Genomic DNA, 20,898 nt, shown 5'->3' with positions numbered 1-20,898 from the left:
GTGCCCTTCCTAGAAATCCCTCCATTGCTGGTTATTTTAAATCTAAAGCTTATTAAATGTCTTATACCCCATTAGCCACCAGCACAGCTGCCACATCTGCTACCACCATTGCCAGCACAGGTCAGACGTTCCAAATTACAGGCAATCCAGTCACTATGGCAGGAAAAGTAATTACCAAACTGCCACTTCCTGCAAACAGCAAGATTGTCGCTGTAAATGTGCCAGCCACACAAGGAGGTAAGGGAGATGCAAAGAGTTTTAATTCACATTTGCCAGATCATACTGTTGCCATTATTCCATTTCCTCCTCACTGATTTCAGTCCTCAGATCTCACATTCTGTGTGGCCCACTATGCAACCTTCCACACATAGTTTCTTCTAGAAACCAAGCAGCACCAATGCTTCTCCTTAAAGAGATACTTGTTAATGACCTCTTCATCTTTTTTTAAGGTGTTGTTCAGGTGCAGCAGAAAGTCCTGGGTATCATTCCATCGAGTACAGGTACAAGTCAGCAGACGTTTACTTCATTCCAGCCAAGGACTGCAACCGTCACAATTAGACCTAATACCTCAGGCTCAGGAGGAACCACCAGCCCATCACAAGTAAGAGTTCTTCCCAGGCTCCTTTTGTTATGGAGTGATAGATGCATCAGGATGATGAGAAACTTAAAAGGACCTTGTTTAGGATCAGTCCAGCTAATTTATATGTTTGTTTGTTTGTTTTGGTATTGCTCCTTCAGCTTGAACTTGGGACCTGGGTGATATCTCCAAGGTTTTGTGCTCAAGGCTAGTAGTCTAGCACTTGAGCCACAGCTCTACTTTGAGCTTTTTGGTGATTAATTGGAGATAAAAAATGTTATGGCCTTTCCTGCCTGGGTTGGCTTCGAACCATGATCTTCAAATCTCAGCCTCCTGAGTAACTAGGATCGTAGGTATGAGCCATCAGCAGCACCCAGCTCTGCTTTTTCTTAATTTTAAACAAATTACTAATTTTGGAAAAAAATCTGTTTTCTTCCCTCCCTCCGTCCCTCCCTCCCTCCCTCCCCCTCCCTCCCTTCCTTCCTCCCTCCCTCCCTCCCTTCTTCCTCCCACCCCCCCAACCCTCCCGCGTATGCCTGTGTATGCATGCACCAGACAGTCTTGAGTCTGTACTCAGAGCCTGGCTATTATCCTTCATCTTTTTGCTCATGGCTAGTGTTCTGTCACTTGAAATACAGCTCCACTTCTGGCTTTTGTTGACATAAATGTTGGACATAAAAGTTTCACAGACTTTATTACCCAGGCTGGCTTTGAACTGCAATCCACAGATCTTAGTCTCCTGACTAGCTAGGATTACAAGCATGAGTCACAGCTCCTGGCTTATTTTATTTTTGTAATAAAGTTGATACATGAAGTATTAGTTTTTAACATTTAGTTAATAGCACATTAGTATAGTTTAGAAAAAATTTCTGCAAAGGACACTGTACATAAAATCAGTGAATAGCACCAACCCACCAAAGAAAGCATTATACTGCCTACATAAGACATAGCATGAGGGCTGGGAAGGTGGCTCAGTGGTAGAGCGCTTGCCTTGTATGCATGAGGCCCTGGGTTCAATTCCTCAGCACCACATGAGCAAAAAGAAAAAAGCCGGAAGTGGCTCTGTGGCTCAAGTGGTAGAGCGCTAGCCTTGAACTGAAGAGCTGAGGGACAGTGCCCAGGCCCAGAGTTCAGGCCCACGACTGGACCCAAAAAAAAAAAAAAAAAAAGACATAGCATGATGGGGGGGTGGGGGGAAGGTGCCTGGAGATGGGAAGGGATAGGAAGGGGAAACAAAGGAGGAGGCAACAATGCTTGATAAGAAATGTACTCATTATCTTGCCCAAGTAATTGTAACTCCTCAGTATGGTATTTTCACAATTAAAAAAAAAAAGCTCAGGGACAACACCCAGGATTGGCATAGAGTAAATAAATAAATAAATAAATAAATAAATAAAATAACAAAAAAGTAGCATGAGGAAGTGGCACTGTGCTCATGTGCTGGAGCTCTAGCCTCGAGCTCAGGGACAGCGCCCAGGCCCAGAGTTCAAGCCCCACAACCAACCAGAAAAAAAGGAGTAGCCTGAAAATATCTTGTCCACCAGCTGATAGAGATGGTATAGATATCACCTAAAAGTCCGTGTTAGATAACTTCATTTCTTTGGTACTGGTATTAACTTTCTCAGTCTTTAATATTTTCTTACTCTATATAAAACTGAAATAGCATATATATATTGTAATATATAATATCTGTTAAAGCTATGGAAGAACAATGTAGATTCTCTTTATCAGTAGGCTGCAGGGATGGATTGGAGCATAAGGAAATTGTGCTGTGAGGAGTGGGTGTAGAGCAGAACCTTGCCTGGCTCAGCCTCTTGCTTTTCTAAAAGTCTGGAGGTTGTTTCTAGTCTACACGGCAAGAATACATAATACTCATGTGAGCTCATTTGAATTAAATTTTATCTTCTCAAAATCTTTATTCCAGTGCTTACTGTTATTTAAAATGTACAATCCAAGAGCCTCTGTCATTTTGGTAGACATTTTTTGTCAGTATAAAAGGTTAAAAGATCTCATTTTAGGGCTGGGAAGGTGGCTCAGTGGTAGAGCACTTGCCTTGCATGCATGAGGCCCTGGGTTCGATTCCTCAGCACCACATAAGCAAAAAGAAAAAAGCCAGAAGTGGCGCTGTGGCTCAAGTGGTAGAGCGCTAGCCTTGAGCTGAAGAGCTGAGGGACAGTGCCCAGGCCCAGAGTTCAGGCCCCACGACCAGACCCAAAAAAATAAAAATAAAATAAACATAAAATCTCATTCCTTTAGGTTTTTTTGTTTGTTTGTTTTTGGTTGGTGCCACTTCCGGTTTTCTAGTGGTTTATTGGAGATAAGAATCTCACAGACTTTCCAGCCTGGGCTGGCTTTGAATCCTGATCCTCAGTTCTCAGCCTCCTGAGTAGCTATGATTACAGGCGTGAGCTACTGGCACCCAGATTCCTTTAGTATTTTCATAGTATTTTAATGTATTGTTCTTTGTATCATTTGTAGGTAATCACAGGACCTCAGATTCGACCTGGTATGACTGTGATTAGAACACCACTCCAACAGTCAACACTTGGGAAGGCAATTATTCGAACACCAGTGATGGTACAGCCAGGTATTCATCCACCCACTATTACCATCTGCATCTGAACATCTGCTCTAGGAAATCAGTAATAGTTTATATTTGGCAATATTCATGTTAGAAAATACTGATTTAAATTTGTATTTAAAAGCATACCAAATTTCTAATCCATTGTGTTATACACCCATAGATATTATTCATTCTTGCTACCAAGATCAAAAATAGGCAAAAGAAGCCTCTAATAAATGAAATATATAGATTCTAGTCATTGTCATAAAGAAAATGAAAAAATTTGCATGGCAAAGTGTATAAAATCATGGAAACAGCAAAGAAACATACAATACAACATAAAGCAAAATTACAAAAGTAATTCCAGATCTCCATTTACTATAATGAATGAAATTCGGTTAAAAGTTAAAGACTGTGAGCCAGGCACTGGTGGCTCACGCCAAAATCCTTAGGAGGCTGAGATCTGAGGATCGTAGTTCAAAGCCAGCCCATGCAGGAAACTCTATGAGACCCTTTTCTTTTTTTTTTTGGTTGGTTATGGGGGCCTGAACTCTGGACCTGGGCGCTGTCCCTCAGCTAAAGGCTCAAGGCTCTACCACTTGAGCCACAGCACCAGCTTTTTCTGCTTATGTGGTGCTGAGGAATCGAACCCAGGACCTCATGCATGCAAGGCAAGCACTCTACCATTAAGCCACCTTCCCAAGCTCATCTTTGAGACTCTTATCTCCAATTAAATACTTTAAAAAGCCAGAAGTGGCACTGTGATCATGTGGTAGAGTGCTCACCTTGAGCAAAAGAATCTCAAGGACAGCATCCAGTCCCAAAGATCAAGACCCAGGACTAGCAAAAAAAAAAAAAAAAAGTTAAAGACTATGGACTATGGACTGAAGCTTGGGGGAAGAGCTTTTATTTATCTAGCATACACAAAGGCCCTAAGTTATTCCCTAACAGTACAACAAGAATGTTAAAATTAAAGACTGAGCTTTAACAACAACAAAAAGGAAACAAGATCCTACACAGTTATGAGAAAAATTATTTTATATAATAGGTTTTGAAGATTAAGACTGCAGTGATATGAAATCTTGAATTCTGTGATTTGGGTAAGGTGTAATAGTGCATTTTCAGAGCTAGTTAAAACCAAGGAGGCATTTGGTAAGAACGAGAACATAAGTAGATCACAGTCTGTTAACTTGTGTGCCTGCAAATGTACAGCACATTTATGTGTTACTTGGTGGGAAAATGGTCCTTGAGTCAGATAAGAGCTTGATAATTTCCAAAAATGTAGGATACGATTATGCCTCATTTTTTGGTGATAAAGCTAAAACCTCACACAAAGGCATAAATAGGGCTGGGAAGGTGGCTCAGTGGTAGAGCGCTTGCCTTGCATGCCTGAGGCCCTGGGTTCAATTGCTCAGCACCACATAAGCAAAAAGAAAAAAGCCGGAAGTGGCGCTGTGGCTCAAGTGGTAGAGCACTAGCCTTAAGCTGAAGAGCTGAGGGACAGCGCCCAGGCCCAGAGTTCAGGCCCCACAACCGGACCCAAAAAAAAAAAAAAAAAAAACAAAGGCATAAATAACTTTCACCTGTTTTGGAATTTTTTTAATGTATATGTATCTGTTCATAAAGACATCATATATGTAAGTTTTCCCATAGTAACTTTAAACCATGACACCAATGCTGAACTCAGGCAGATTCAGTTCATCCAAAAAGTACTTGATTGCCTACTCTAGGCAGTTGAAACACATTGATGATATTTTGACTAAAAATGCCATCTTCTTTTTTTTTTGGTGTGTGTGGTATATGTATATGTGAATATGCGCATGCACCTGCGTGTGCATGTCCTGAGGATTAATCTCAGACCTTGGTGCTGCCCTGGAGCCTTTTTGCTCAAGGGAAGTACTCTGACATTTGAGACACTGCTCTATTTCTTACCTTTTAGTAGTTGGAGATAAGAGTCTCAGACTTTCCTGCCCACCTAGCTTCAAACTGCAACCCTCAGATCTTAGCCTTTTAAGGGAGCCACTGGTGCCCAGACCATATTCTTGAATTTTAATTCGTAATTAGAAAAACATATAAAACAAATATTAATAGAGACTATTCTAGCTGGGTATCCACAGCTCCCTCCTATAATCCCAGCTATTCAGGAGCCTGAGACCTGGAGGATCATTGTTCAAAGACACAAGACTCTCCATTTAACCAACTGGCAAAATGCTGTACTAGCAGCATGGCTCAAGTGGTAGAGCACCAGCCTGAGCCATCAAGCTGAATGAGAGACTAAGATGCTGAGTTCAAGCTCCAGTACCACATCAGAGAGAAAGAGAGAAGAGAGAATAAGAGTGAGTGAGAGAGAGGGAGAGGGAGAGAAGACAGGTCTTACAGCATGTACCATGACTACTACGCTCACCTGTAAGTATAAGCTCATGAGAATGCAAGGGAGCAGGAGAACTGTGTAAGCAATAATTAAAGCCAAAAGAGCCTCGTTATTATTTTTTATTATTATTATTAACACGGACCACATTAAAATTCATAGGTTTAGCCGGGCGCTGGTGGCTCATGCCTGTAATCCTAGCTACTCAGGAGGCTGAGATTTGAGAATCTAAGTTTGGAGCCAGCCGGGCAGACAAATCCATGAAATTCTCTTACTTTTAATTAACAGCAAAACACTGCAAGTAGAGGTAACATTCACAGTAAGAGCTTCAAGTCCTAAGTTGAAGTTTGTATCATCACAAAAACAAATGTGTGTGTGTGTTCATTCACAGAAAGAAAAATGACAGGAAATAAATGCAAAAACTTGAGAAATGTGGTATTATGCACGAATTGGAAATGAACCAGTAAATAACAAATACTAAATATTATTTTGGCATTGGCGGGGGCAGGGACAGTGCATTTGCCCATCTCGTTTTCAAGAAACAAAAGTGAAACACTAAGGTGTTTCAGCTGAGTGCCTTTATTTTGGAGAGTAATGTATGCAATTCTTTGGGCCCTGCCCTCATGTCAGGGACATGATGTGCTTCCCTTTATGCTCCTCACAATTGGCCCTGGATGTTTGCAGTTCTAAGACTTTCCGATGTGAAATTACTGTTATTTTTATGCATTAATTAAAAAAAAAAACTTGTGGTATGGTTTAAACGTCCTTTGTCTCTCCTGTTGTCACTTCAGCTTTGAGTTTCTGGTGGGTATGTTGTCTCTTCACTCTGCTGTCGATGGCCCAAGCTGGCTAGTGGGTGTCAGTGACCCACTACCACTCAGGCAGCTACTTTGGCTGTAGGCCTGTGTTTTAGTACATGAAAGGTGAAATGAATACATCATGTGCAGTGTTGAGTTATTTCAGCCCAGAATATTGCTTGCTGCAGCAGGCATGAAAGCATCCGGGTCCTTCTGCTGTTTGTACAGGTGCTCCTCAGCAGGTGGTAACTCAGATCATCCGAGGGCAGCCAGTGTCCACTGCCATCTCTGCCCCAAGTACAGCATCCTCGACCCCTGGGCAGAAAAGCATAACTTCAGGAGCAGCCAGCACCAGTCTACAGTCTTCCGCGTCCCCGGCCCCCCGCCCCCAGCAAGGGCAGGTGAAGCTTACCATGGCTCAGCTGACCCAGTTAACGCAGGGCCACGTAAGTAATGTCACTTCCGCTTGAGAGGTGATCTTGTTGAGTCTTGCTGTAAGTTTAAGAACATGTGCATGCATATTCTGCTAAGTTTTACAAGATATTTAAGACAAGTGTGCTTCCTGGGGTCAGACAAACATACTTTGTACAGGGAAGACAATTTAATCAATCACAACTGTCTAGACTCTTACATGTGAGCATGCAAACATAGTAGATAGCTCTTCTAACTACCAAATTGTTATTAGCTGGTCATTTCCACAGGAAACAACAAAATTTGGGTACGTTAAGTTGCTTCCTCACAAGATATAATATTGCTTCTGCTGTTGATCAGTGTATTCAATGCTGTTCCCATTTAAACAGCAATGGGTATTTTTTTCTTGGTAGATCTTCACAGGCTGACTTTTGCAAAGATGTTTGGAAATACAAAGAATCAGAACTAGCTACAATACTAATAAAGACCAAGAGGGCATGCCCTAAATGGTACATTAAAACTTACAATAATGCTTCACTAATTAATACAGTAAGGTTCAGGAGCAGGGACAGACAGAGCAGCAGAATAGCACAGGGAGTAGAATGTGACTTATATGTATGGGTGCTTGTTAAATTAACAGATGTGCCATTGCAAACTATTGAAAGGACAACGTTTGTAATAAATGGTCTGTGGTCAACTGAACAGACATGGGAAACCATGAATATGAGTAAAATGTAAGAATAACTCAAATGTCTGTCTACAATGTTAGACAATAAGTTATAATTTCCTAGAGCGCTGAAACAAACTGCATAGAAAACTACAGAGATGACTCACAAACACAATGTGGGGCCGGGCGCTGGTGGCTCACGCCTGTAATCCTAGCTACTCAGGAGGCTGAGATCTGAGGATTGCGGTTCAAAGCCAGCCCGGGCAGGAGAGACCGTGAGATTCCTATCTCCAATAAACCACCAGAAAAACCAGAAGTGGCGCTGTAGTTCAAGTGGTAGAGCGCTCGCCTTGAGCTGAAGAGCTGAGGGACAGCACCCAGGCCCAGAGTTCAAGCCCCACGACCGACCAAAAAAAAAAAAAAAAACACAATGTGGGATAAAAAATACTTGTAACAAAAAAAAACACTTTATGACTCTATTTGTATAAAATTCAGAAACAGGCAAAACTATGCTATACTGTGTAGGGCTAAAATCCTCTTTATATTTGGAGAGGACACTTCCTGCGATATATATCTTTTTTTTTTTTTTTTTGGCCAGTCATGGGGCCTGAACTCTGGGCCTGGGCGCTGTCCCTCAGCTCTTCAGCTCAAGGCGAGTGCTCTACCACTTGAGCCACGGTGCCACTTCTGACTTTTTCTGCTTATGTGGTGCTGAGGAATCGAACCCAGGGCCTCATGCATGCAAGGCAAGCTTTCTACCACTGAGCCACCTTCCCAGCCCCTTCCTACGATATTCTTGTGAATGGTGCTCACGTGCTGGGAGCCTCTGTGGCCTTATCATCACACAGGCCTCAGTAAAATCACTCCGGAGAGAAGCAGTGATGTGAAAGCCAGGGCAAGGTGACCTCTAGGGAAAGAAAACATTGAATGAGGATTCTTAAGTACTGGCTAAGATAACCATAGGGGTAGTTTGGTGGGTGTTTATTTTATAATTATTGCTTAAGTGATACTTGGTATGTGTATCTTTGAATCTACATAAAATAAATACATTTTAGTCTGGGAATGTGGCTTAGTGGTAGAGTGTTTGCCTAGCATGCATGGATCCCTGGTCTCGATTCCTCAGTTCCACATAAACAGAAAAGGCCAGAAGTGGTGCTGAGGCTCAAGTGGTAGGGTGTTAGCCTTGAGTCCAAGAAGCTTAGGGACAGTGCCTGGGCCCTGAGTTCAAGCCAGGACTGGCTTTAAAAAACAACAGCAACAAAAAATACATTCTAGACGGGCGCTGGTGGCTCACGCCTGTCATCCTAGCTACTCAGGAGGCTGAGATCTGAGGATTGCGGTTCAAAGTCAGCCCAGGCAGGAGAGACCATGAGACTCCTATCTCCAATAAACCACCAGAAAACCGGAAGTGACGCTGTAGCTCAAGTGGTAGAGTGCTTGCCTTGAGCTGCAGAGCTGAGGGACAGCGCCCAGGCCCAGAGTTCAAGCCCCACGACCGACCAAAACAAAAAAAAAAAGCAGGGCTTTCAGGAGGTAAGGCTGAAATAGTAGAGCACCATGGGTCGAGTACCCGCCCCCTAAGTTCAACCCTAGTATCTCCTCCAAAAAACAAAAAGCTTTACAGATTGGTTCTTTGAACATTCTTATATGTTGTACTCTTTTCCCACAGGGTGGCAACCAAGGTTTGACCGTGGTAATTCAAGGACAAGGTCAGACTACTGGACAGTTGCAGTTGATACCTCAAGGGGTGACTATACTGCCAGGCCCAGGGCAGCAGCTCATGCAGGCTGCTATGCCAAATGGTACTGTGCAGCGATTCCTCTTTACCCCCTTGGCAACAACAACCACGACAGCCAGCACCAGCACCACCACTGTTTCCACTACAGCAGGTAGAGCTTTGGGCTTTTTGACAATGCTGAAAGTAGAACAGGAAGACCAGAGCTTAGCAATTGACACAGTCACTCTCAGAACACCTCTTGTGCTCCTGTGTCTTGTTCTTGCAGACTCCCTGTCACCACTACCTCCTAACCAACTTAAAAAATTAAAAAGCAGCCAGGTAATCTAGCGATTCAGGAGGTTGAGATCTGAGGATCATGGTTCAAAGCCCCACCTGGGCAGGAATGTCCGTGTTGCCAATAAACCACCAGAAAAGCAGAAGTGGTGCTTAGCTCAAGTGGTAGAATGCTTGCCTTGAGCTCAAGAGCTCAGGCACAGCGCCCAGGCCCAGAGTTCAGGCCCCAAGACCAACCACAAAAAAAAAAAAAAAAAAAAAAAGGAGGCACCCAAAATAATGGACAGCATGGCAGCTGTGCCCACTCCTTGCCAAGCTTTGATTGAGTCTTGGAGCCAGTTTGGAGGGTAAATCTGTCCAGGTCAACCTACAGCCCAGCGCTAGAGGTCCTCTCCACTTTACCAGGCTCCTCCTCCCAGTCACTGCCACTACCTGCCACCACACCCTAGGTGAAAGGGAGCCTTATAGCCTATGGCCCCCAGCAGCCATGTAACTTCAGAGGCTGGGCCTTACTTTGAGAGCCAGTGCCCTGGAGGGCAGAGCCGCGTACAGAGTACAACTGGAAAGCAACAGAACGAAGGGGCCATTTCAAATCCACAACTCTAGAAATCTTCAGCTGTCATCTTACATTCTAAAGTAATAGGAACCATTTCTCTTTCCTCTTCACAGGCTCGGGTGAACAAAAACAGGGTAAATTGTCACCCCAGACCCAGGTGCAACAAGCCAAAACACTGCCACCAGCTCCGTCTTCAAGTGTGAGTCCTGCAGAGGCCCAGCCACAGACTGCTCAGCCTTCAGCACAGCCCCAGCCCCAGTCCTACCCCCAGCCCCAGTCCCCAACACAGCCTGAAGTTCAGGACCAGCCTGAAGTCCAGCCCCAGACAGCTGTTTCATCCCATGTCCCTTCTGAAGCACAACCCGCCCAAGCACAGTCATCCAGACCCCAAGTTGCAGCACAGTGTCAGCCTCAGACTAATGTTCAAGGACAGTCTCCTGTTCGTGTCCAGAGTCCACCACAGACTCGAATACGTCCATCAACTCCATCCCAGGTGTCTCCTGGACAGCAGTCCCAAGTTCAGACTTCAGCCTCACAACCGATTCCAATTCAGCCACACACATCTCTTCCGATACCTTCCCAAGGCCAGCCACAGTCACAACCCCAGGTACAGTCTTCAACTCAAACTCTTTCAGCAGGACAAACGTTAAGTCAAGTTACTGTTTCATCCCCCTCCTGTCCTCAGCTACAAATTCCGCAGCCACAGCCCCAAGTCATTGCTGTACCTCAGCTGCAACAACAAGTCCAGGTTCTCTCTCAGATCCAGCCGCAGGTTGTGGCTCAGATACAGGCCCAGCAAGGTGGTGTGCCCCAGCAGATCAAACTCCAGTTACCCATTCAAATTCAGCAAAGCAGTGCTGTGCAGCCTCACCAGATTCAGAATGTGGTTACAGTGCAGGCAGCCAGTGTACAAGAGCAGTTGCAGAGGGCTCAGCAACTCAGGGATCAGCAGCAAAAGAAGAAGCAGCAACAGATAGAGATTAAGCGCGAACACACCCTCCAAGCTTCTAACCAAAGTGAAGTCATTCAGAAACAGGTAAAGTTATTAAGTCAAAGCAGCATGTTCAGCAGCTTGAATTATTGTGCTGTGCAGTAGACTTAGTGTTCGGTTTCCTAAATGAGACATCACTGGTGTTGAAATTCATTCAGGAGAAGTACTAGGTGGACCGGAAATGTTGACTGTGATGGTTTGGAACTCTCTCTGTTGGTTACATGATCAGAGCTTATTAGAAACGGCCTGTTCGGGCGGGGGAAGAATGGCGCTCTGAGTTTAAATATCGTTAATACAAAAGTTAAAAACTAGTTCCAACAGGATGGAAGTTCATTTGGAGTTATTTGCTATTTTCTTTCCTTAATTTGCATTGAGATGAAGCAGATGTTAGCCAGATTGACTTCATTTGCATTTCCTGCCATACCTTACAAAAATGTTTTAAGTACTATTTTTCCATAGCTTACATTGAAGGTGGCCTTGCGCAGGTGCATCCTGGAGTGGCACCGTGGTGAAGTAAGGCAGTTTAGAGGAGTGAGGAATACTGTTAAGATGAAATCACACATGCAGCATCCATCTACAGTGTGTTTATTTAACACTGGGCAATGATTGGAGTGTAGGTTTGGGGTATTACCAAGTCAAAAAACTCCTTCATCTCCCCTGAGCTGTATCTTCATTAAAACTCCTCTCTTTGCAGCCACACAGGATTATTATAATGATCACAAAGGTCACATGGGATTTATGGGATTTTTAATGGTGGGAGCGAATATCTCAATAAAATTAATTTCTGTGTAATATGTTCAAATACATTCTCACCCAGTCCTCAGTGCAATGTAGTCTGTAAGAGGAGAGTGATTCCAGAAGCTGTCCATCTTCTTAGTCCTTTGCATAAGAGGAGTGACAGCTCTGGAATGCCTGGAAAGAGAGTATAGTGATAATGGCCTGTGGTGCGTGGTAATTGTGTGAAATTTGTGGTTGTTTTGTTTTTGTTTTTTAATCTTGAGCTAGTTAATTCTGTATATCTCAGAATTTATGACCGTATCCCCTCTGACTCTGTTTTGATAAAGACTGGAGAAGGTCCTACCAACTGCCTAGCTTAACACGGTACCCTGCACGTGGTAAGCACCCAGGTCCACCCAGCAGCTGCTAATTTTATTTGTATCAACATAAAATCCCTAGCCATTTCTCCCAAAAAGCAGATGTGTGCTGATTTCTACTGTGCCCTGTGTCCTAACTCTGGTCATTATAAAACAAGCACTTTTGGGTTTGCTCTTTCCTAAAGGTGGTGATGAAGCATAATGCTGTAATAGAACACTTAAAACAGAAAAAGCCCATGACTCCCGCTGAAAGAGAAGAGAACCAAAGGTAGGGGGAATCCAGGGCCTCTTCCCTTAGCCTGTACATGCAGCAAGGCTTGTAAGTTGCTGTTGGTTGAGTCTTGACTGAAGTTTGGTAACTTGGTGCTGATAGTTGATCACAACAGGTTTGAGGCACTCCTAGAAACTCTGCACACCCCGCTGTAGGGAAACCCCGAAGAATCTTGTCTTGAACCTTTCCAAATGAAATCCCCAGCATTTCACAGTTTGTGTATTTTTCTCTAGAATGATTGTCTGTAACCAGGTGATGAAGTATATTTTGGATAAGATAGATAAAGAAGAAAAACAGGCTGCGAAAAAACGGAAACGGGAGGAGAGTGTGGAACAGAAGCGGAGCAAGCAGAATGCTAGCAAGCTCTCTGCTCTGCTCTTCAAACACAAAGAGCAGCTCAAAGCAGAAATCCTCAAAAAGCGAGCACTCCTGGACAAAGACCTGCAAATCGAGGTGCAGGTAAGAAGCACTTGTCCTTTATAGCATTTATTGGTGTTGAGCTTTGTCTTAAATTTCTGATCAGGCCTAAAATGTCAGCCTGTTTTCAGTCATTTGCTTTAGTCTAAAGGAGCAGGAAAGTAACAAGTATGCAGGTACTTTGCGTCAAGGGGAAGCTTTTCTAGCTAAAGAACAGACAATCTCTCTCTCTCTCTCTCTCTCTCTCTCTCTCTCTCTCTCTCTCTCTCTCTCTCTCTCTCCCTCTCCCTCTCCCTCTCCCTCCTCTCTCTCTCTCTCTCTCTCTCTCTCTCTCTCTCTCTCTCTCTCTCTCTCTCTCTCTCTCTCTCTCTCTCTCTCTCTCTCGTGCATGATAAAGAAAATACTGGGGCTGGGAAGGTGGCTCAGTGGTAGAGCGCTTGCCTTGCATACATGAGGCCTGGGTTTGATTCCTCAGCACCACATAAGCAGAAAAAGCCGGAAGTGGCGCTGTGGCTCAAGTGGTAGAGCGCTAGCCTTGAGCTGAAGAGCTGAGGGACAGCGCCCAGGCCCAGAGTTCAGGCCCCATGACCAACAAAAAAAAAAAAAGAAAATATCAATCAGACCAGCAGTCAACATGACCTAACTCTGACCCTAGAGATCATCACAGTAGGGCAGAGAAGGACAGCAGAGCTGATAGTCAATACCAGCTCCTCTCCAATGTGACAGTCCAAGAAAGACCAGAGACAAAAAGCAGAAGAAATGGGGCCAGGAAGGTAGCTCAGTGGTAGAATGCTTACCTTGCATGCATGAGGCCCTGGGTTCAATTCCTCAGTACCACATAAACAAAAAGAAAAAAGCCAGAAGTGGTGTTGTGGCTCAAGTGGTAGAGCAGTAGCCTTGAGCTGAAGAACTGAGGGACAGCGCCCAGGCCCAGAGTTCAGGCCCCACAACCGGACCCCCAAAACAAAAGCAGAAGAAATAAGAGAAACTACCTATGTGTGGTATAATTGTTATATTGACACCCTAAGATCAGATATATGAAAGATTTTACTACGGTGGTCAGCTACAATATAAACATCAAGACTGACTGTACCCGTTGTCATTTTGTATTTTAGGGTTTTTTTTTTAATTTTTTTTTATTGTGAAAATACTGTACAGAAGGGTTACAATTACATTGGCAAGATAATGAGTACATTTCTTATCAAGCTGTTTTTTGTTTTTTTGTCAGTCATGGGGCTTGAACTCTGAGTCTGGGCGCTGTCCTTCAGCTCTTCAGCTCAAGGCTCTACCACTTGAGCCACAGCGCTACTTCTGGCTTTTTTCTGCTTATGTGGTGCTGAGGAATCCAACCCAGGGCCTCAGGCATGCAAGGCAAGCACTCTACCACTGAGCCACCTTCCCAGCCCCTGTTGTCAGTTTTTAATCCACCAAAGAATCAGTTTATAGTAGCAACAGAAAAATACTTCCTTTCACCTTAATTACAGTTCAGATACATCTAATTTAATTTAAATGTGAAATAAGAAATAAAAAAGAAGACATGATTGTCATTTTTGTAGTCTTGGAGTGGGTAAACCACTGCTAAGCATTATATAATTCAAGGGCTGCACAAAGAAAAGATAATTTTGATGGCAAAGAAATAACAATAAACAGCTGGGCGCAGGTGGCTCACGCCTGTAATTCTACCTACCCAGGAGGCTGAGATCTGAGGATCATGGTTCCAAGCCAGCCTGGGCAGGAAAGTCCGTGAAACTCTTATCTCCATCCAATAAACCACTCAAAAACCGGAAGTGGTGCTGTGGTTCTCGCCTCAAGTTGAAGAGCTGAGGGACAGTGCTCAGGCCCAGAGTTCAAGCCCTACGACCAAACAAAAAACAAAAAAATAATAATAACAATAAACAAACGAGTTAAGCTTGGTTGCATATGCTTGCAATCCCAGCTACTGAGGAAGAAGATGCAGGAGGATATTGGCTTAGGAACCAGTCTGGGCAAAGTTAGAGATCTTAGGGAAAAAAATGCATCTGGGAACTAGTGGTTCATACCTATAATCCTAGATATTCAAGAGGCTGAGGTTGCCAAACACTGGTGACTCAAGCCTGTAATCCTAGCCACTAAGAAAACTGAGGTCTGAGAATCGTGGTTCAAAGCCAGCTGGGGTAAGAAAGTCTATGAGACTCATCTCCACTCACCTTCCGAAAAAGCCAGAAGTGGAAATGGCTCAAGTGACAGAGAACAAAAAGCACTCAAGCAAAAGCAGCCCAGTGATAGCATCCAGGACCAACACACACGCACACACACACACAAACACACAATGGCATTTTGAGGTCACACACACGCACACACGATGGCAGTTTGAGGTCACACACTCACACACGATGGCAGTTTGATGTCACACACACGATGGCAGTTTGAGGTCACACACACGCACACACGCTGGCAGTTTGAGGTCAGCCCAAATAAAACAGTGGGCAGCTCTCAAATAAGTCCATGTCTAAAATAACCAGCATAAGCAAGGCTGGTGGTATAGCTCAAGTGGTAAAGTGCAAGCCCCTGAAGTCTAACTCTTTAGAACAGAAAAAAGAGAAAGAGGCTCCAGGGACAACCCATACATGCTCAAGGCTTAGTTTAAGCTGGGCACTCGTGGCTCATGTCTGTAATCCTAGCTACTCAGGAGGCTGAGACATGAGGATCACAGTTCAAAGCCAGCCCAGGCAGGAAAGTCATTGAGACTTTTATCTTCAATTAACCACCAGAAAACCGAAAGTGGCACTGTGGCTCAAGTTGTAGAGCACTTGCCTTGATCTGAAGAGCTCAGGGACAGGACTCAAGCCCTGATTCAAGCTCTAGGACCAGTTTAAAAAAAAAAAGGGGGGGGCTGGGAAGGTGGCTCAGTGGTAGAGTGCTTGCCTTGCATGCCTGAGGCCCTGGGTTCGATTCCTCAGCACCACATAAGCAGAAAAAGACAGAAATGGTGCTATGGCTCAAGTGGTAGAGCACTAGCCTTGAGCTGAAGAGCTGAGGGACAGTGCCCAGGCCCAGAGTTCAGGCCCCATGACCGGCCAAAACAAACAAACAAAAAAGAACTTTTAGGCTGGGAAGGTGGCTCAGTGATAGAGCACTTGCCTTGCATGCATGAGGCCCTGGGTTTGATTCCCCAGCACCACATAAGCAAAAAGAAAAACCGGGAAGTGGCACTGTGGCTCAAGTGGTAGAGCGCTAGCCTTGAGCTGAAGAGCTGAGGGCCAGAGCCCAGGCCCAGAGTTCAGGCCCCACGACCGGACCCAAAAAAAAAAAAAAAAAGTTCCCAATAAACATATTAAATTATCTTTAATTAAAATGAGGAAACTGAAACAGCATATTTGAGAAACAATACCATATACACATATGCTTCTGGAAAACATTTCATCAGTATGTATCAAAAAAAAAAACAGAAGCCGGGCGCTGGTGGCTCACGCCTGTAATCCTAGCTACTCAGGAAGCTGAGATCTGAGGATCTCGGTTCAAAGCCAGCCCGGGCAGGAGAAACCTTAAGACTCCTATCTCCAATAAACCACCAGAAAACCGGAAGTGGCACTGTAGCTCAAGTGGTAGAGTGCTCGCCTTGAGCTGAAGAGCTGAGGGACAGCGCCTAGGCCCAGAGTTCAAGCCCCATGACCGACAAAAAAAAAAACCAGAACTGTGGATATGATCAGATCCATAATTTTGCTCTTAGAAACTTGTCTAGTTTTGCTATCAGCCTCCAGTACACAGTGCACAGATTGGTAATCAGTGTTTTCAAACAGGAACACTTTGCCAGGGTGGGGTTTTGCTTTGTTTATTTTTGTTTTCCCCCATACCACGGCTGAAAATCAAGGCCTCACTTTCTCGGGTTTTTCTACTCAGAGCTGGTACTCTACCTCTTGATCCAGTCCTCTAGCTCAGTTTTTTGCTGGTTAATTGGAAATAAGAGCCTTAGAGAGTTATGTGCCTTCAAGCCTTGATTCTTTGATCTCAACCTCCTAAATAGCCAGGATTACTAGTATGAGCCAGTGGTGCCCAGCCAGGCCAGTTTTTAATAGTGTAAGATGTTAGGTTTTTAAAAGGAGGTAGCCGAGTAAGAACTACACCACACACGTGGTATTCAGGTAAGGGGTAGGTTTATTCAGTAGACCTGCTGGGACCAGGCAAGGTTGGCACTCCACGCAGCTGGCAAAAGAGACATCTGGGGCTGGGAAGGTGGCTCAGTGGTAGAGTGCTTGCCTTGCATGCTCGAGGCCCTGAGTTCGATTCCTCAGCACCACATAAGCAGAAAAAAAAAAAGCCAGAAATGGCACTGTGGCTCAAGTGGTAGAGTGCTAGCCTTGAGCTGAAGAGCTGAGGGACAACGCCCTGACCCAGAGTTCAGCCCCCACAACCGGACCCAAGAAAAAAAAAAAAACAAAAGAGACGTCTGGCCCTGCGTTTGGCCTTACATAGTGTAGGGAGTGGGGGAGGGGAAGGGTGTGTCCAGGTAAAGGGAAGTGGGATCAGGTGGGAGAAAGGTGTGGCCACATCAGCTTAAGATGTGACCTCAGCGGATGCGGATGTGACCTCTTCCAGGTGTCCCAGTTGCCTAGGTAACGCAGGTACTGGGTGAGGTCTATTCGCCATCCAGGAATGGACCTTACATAAGAGACTTAACATCTTGGACCCACGGTTCTTTTTCGTTTTTATTTTGACTAAAACAGGAAAATGCCCTGTCCCGATCCACATAGACTCTCGATGCTGTCTGCTAGGCTTTGGTGCCATTAGAAGCATTGTGGACTCTGCAAAATGAACTCCATTTTCTTTTTTGTTTTGTGCCAGTAGTGGGACTTGAACTTAGGCCTTGAGCTTTCAGCTTTTTCACTCATAGCTGGTACTCTACTACTACTTTAGCCATGCCTCCATTTATAATTTTTTTGGTGATTTATCAAAAACAAAACACCCTCAGATTTGTCTGCCCTGACTGGCTTTGAACCAGGATCCTCAGATCTCGGACTCCCAAGTAGCTAGGATTTCAGGTGTGAGCCATTAGCTCGCTATCAGTTTTAATGAAATAGTAAGGAATGCTATTTGATGTTTAGTGTTAGGGAGAACGTCACATTGATAGCTGCTCAATCAAAACAGGTTATAGCCAGGTGCCAGTGGCTCATACCTATAATCCAAGCTACTCGGGAGTTTGAGGTCTAAGGATCGTGGTTCAGAGCCTTCCAGAACAGAAAAGTCCATGACATGCTCATCTCCAATAAACTACCCAAAAAGCTGGAAGTGAAGCTGTGGCTCGAAGTGGTAGAGCACCACTAACCTTGAGCCAAAAGCTCAAGGACAGCACCCAGGTCCTGAGTATAAGTCCCAGGACCAACAAAAATTTTAAAACTTTATTAAAAAAAAAAAAAAAAAGCTCAGCTGGAAAGTCCATGAGATGCTTATCTCCGATTATATACCCCCCAAAAAAACCAAAGTAGAACTGAGTCTCAAGTGATAGAGCACTAGCCTGGAGAGAAAAACCAAACCTCAGGGACAGTGCCCAGGCCCTAATTTCAAGCCCTAGGACCAACACCAAAAAGCTAATTACAGTGCTTTCAGCAAATTTGCCAGTATTGCATTTCAGTCACCTTTATGCCCAGGCCAGCCTGGACCTTGATCCTCCATACATTTCCAACGTGTAAGATAGACCCAACTATTACTAGTTGAGATTGGGGTCTCAAACTTTTTGCATTGATGGGTCTTGAACTTCTACTACAAACTCTCCCCTAATCTCTGCCTCCCAAGTAGCTAGGATTACAGGTATGAGCCATTCATTGTGCCTGACCTTATTTTTTTTGGGGGGGGGAGGGCAAGGCAGGCTATATTGGGACTTGAACTCAGAGGCTTCTGCCTGCTAAGCGCCACATAAGGCACACCTGCAGCTCTTTTCTGCCTCAGTTTACATTTAAATTTGTGGCAAAACCCCTATTGAGAAACTAGTGTGCTTTGTTGTCACCTCTCCCTGCAGTCTTAAATTCTAGACATAGGAGTGTCATTAACAAGGCAAATCTGCCTCTAGGTTTACTTTGTGCTGGTCACGCCACCTGTTGAAACTCTATTCAGTTCCTTACAATAAGGACAAAAGAGGAGAGTGGGGAGGGGGGAGGCAGTCAATGAGGAGGATACTTGAAATCCCATCCAAGCCTCCATTGACACAGCCAGGCTCCAGCCGGAAAGGGTGGGCTTTCACACTTGAGTCTCCTTCGAGTAGATCTAGCAGTCTCTCCGTGCGTGACCCTTTTCTACTTCTGCTGGTTGAGATTGGACTTAAGGCATAGAGTAAGAAAACTCTTGTTTGGCATTCCTAAAACTCTCACATCAGAAGGGGGGTGCCAGCAGTCCACACATGAAATCCTAGCTACTCAGGAGGCTAAGTTCTGAGGATCAAGGTTCGGAGCCAGCCCAGGCAGGAAACAAAACACCTCTCACATCAGACTGACCATGGAGCTACTTGATGGCCTTGTCCAGGTCATGCATGGAAATAATTCTAATGATTTTCTTGCCTTGTCTCTCTACGACAGGAAGAGCTGAGGAGAGACCTGAAAATGAAGAAGGAGAAAGACATGGTGCAGGTGGCGCAGGCCAGTGCAGTAGCAGCCCCCTCGCCCCCTGTGGTGGTGACCGCACCAACCCCCACAGCCCCTCCGCCCTCGCCTCCTGTTGTCCCCAGTCTGCAGTCCCCGGGCCTCCCGGTGCCCCCGCTGCCCGGGGCTTCCCAGAAGAGGAAGCGGGAGGAGGAGAAAGACTCAAACTCAAAGTCCAAGAAAAAGAAAGTGATCTCTACTACCTCAAAGGAAACTAAGAAGGACACAAAGCTTTATTGTATCTGTAAAACGCCTTATGATGAATCTAAGTGAGTAGAGTTTTTTGAGCTCTAGTTTATTTTAAGTTTAGCTGTTAAATTGGCAGGTGTAGGAAAGGCATGTACTGGTGACAGTGTACACGACAACCACTGTGAGGGTAATAAAGTTCCGTCTCTGGGGCAGGTGCTTATTCTCAGTCTTGCACCACAAGTAAAGTGCTATTTCACAGGTTCGCAGTTCTTTGTCCTTTGGCGTATTCTTTCCTGTCAAAAACCAGCTTTCTGTTGCTCCTCTGCTTTCTCCAGTTCTTTCTGGGCCACTCCAGCCCTGCTGGGCCTCCATTCCCATACGCAAGCCTGGTCTCTGCCTTCACGAGAGCCCAGAGCCCAGAACTCCATCCCACCCACATGTGAATGGCGCAAGCAGCTTCAAATTTGAATCGTTCTGGGTTTTATTATAAGCAATTCTCCTTTTTTATATTGGGATAAAAAAAACCTTAATGTTTTTGTTAAAAGTTTCCACCTACTTGGTTGGAACAAAAGCCAGAAAAATACAAAAAAAAAAAAATGTTCCTTCTACCCTTCTTCAAGTATAAGACTCAAAATTTGATAAGTAACCGGGTGCCAGTGGCTCACGCCTATCATCCTAGCTACTCAGGAGGCTGAGATCTGAGGATTGCGGTTCAAAGCCAGCCCGGGAAGAAAAGTCCCCATGAGACTTTAACCACCAGAAAACCGGAAGTGGAGCTGTGGCTCAAAGTGGTAGAGCGCCAGCCTTGAGCAAATGAGCTCAGAGATAGTGCCCAGCCCTGAGTTCAAGCTCCACAACCAACAAAAATAAAAAACTGATAACTATAGCAGCTGGAAGCTGTTTTTGACAGTTGTGTCTTCAGTAAATGAGATTTTAGAGATAGTCTTTATATTGTTTTACATTTTGGTCATTACTGTCATTCAGCTAAGTATTCAGAGACATTAAAATGTACACTACTTTTTTTCCCCTTGAGGCAGGGACTTGCTATGTAACCAGGCTATCTTGAACTTACTATAATCCTGCCTCAGCTTCCCAAGTGCTGGGATTATGCACCACTATACTACTTGTAAGCCCAGTTTTCCAAGCAACAAGTAACCATGGTACATATTTTTTACTGTACTAAAAAGAATATTAAACTTTGCTTTTAAATATTACTGCTGGGCACCAGTGGCTGGCTCATGCCTGTAATCCTAACTACTCAGTAGGCTGAAACCTGAGGATCTTGATTTGAAACCAGCTGCACAGGAAAGCCCATGAGACTAACCGCCAATTCATCACCCAAAAAAGGCAGAAGTAGAGCTGCAGCTCTAGTAGTAAA

General features: G+C 44.5%; 1 protein-coding gene across 8 annotated transcripts in view; it reads left to right on the top strand.

Annotated features, from left to right (window-relative positions):
• Bptf (bromodomain PHD finger transcription factor) overlaps positions 1-20,898 on the top strand; it is a 130,123-nt gene that overhangs the window by 92,169 nt on the left and 17,056 nt on the right. For 5 of the 8 annotated variants that reach the window (XM_069993101.1, XM_069993099.1, XM_069993098.1 and 2 more), the window contains 8 exons: positions 450-601; positions 3,056-3,164; positions 6,534-6,751; positions 9,053-9,272; positions 10,064-10,986; positions 12,221-12,303; positions 12,540-12,765; positions 19,269-19,600. In XM_069993101.1, coding sequence (XP_069849202.1) covers positions 450-601; positions 3,056-3,164; positions 6,534-6,751; positions 9,053-9,272; positions 10,064-10,986; positions 12,221-12,303; positions 12,540-12,765; positions 19,269-19,600 — 2,263 coding nt within the window. The remainder of the gene's footprint in view (positions 1-449; positions 602-3,055; positions 3,165-6,533; positions 6,752-9,052; positions 9,273-10,063; positions 10,987-12,220; positions 12,304-12,539; positions 12,766-19,268; positions 19,601-20,898) is intronic. The other 3 variants (XM_069993103.1, XM_069993102.1, XM_069993100.1) reach the window with 1 other exon arrangement.

This window comes from Dipodomys merriami, unplaced genomic scaffold (genome assembly GCF_024711535.1).
Source record: "Dipodomys merriami isolate MVZ:Mamm:240054 unplaced genomic scaffold, mDipMer1.0.p SCAF_42, whole genome shotgun sequence".
NCBI classification, from domain to species: Eukaryota; Metazoa; Chordata; class Mammalia; order Rodentia; family Heteromyidae; genus Dipodomys; species Dipodomys merriami.
Note: the sequence above shows the minus strand (reverse complement) of the source record. Positions and strands in the feature narration are given on the sequence as shown.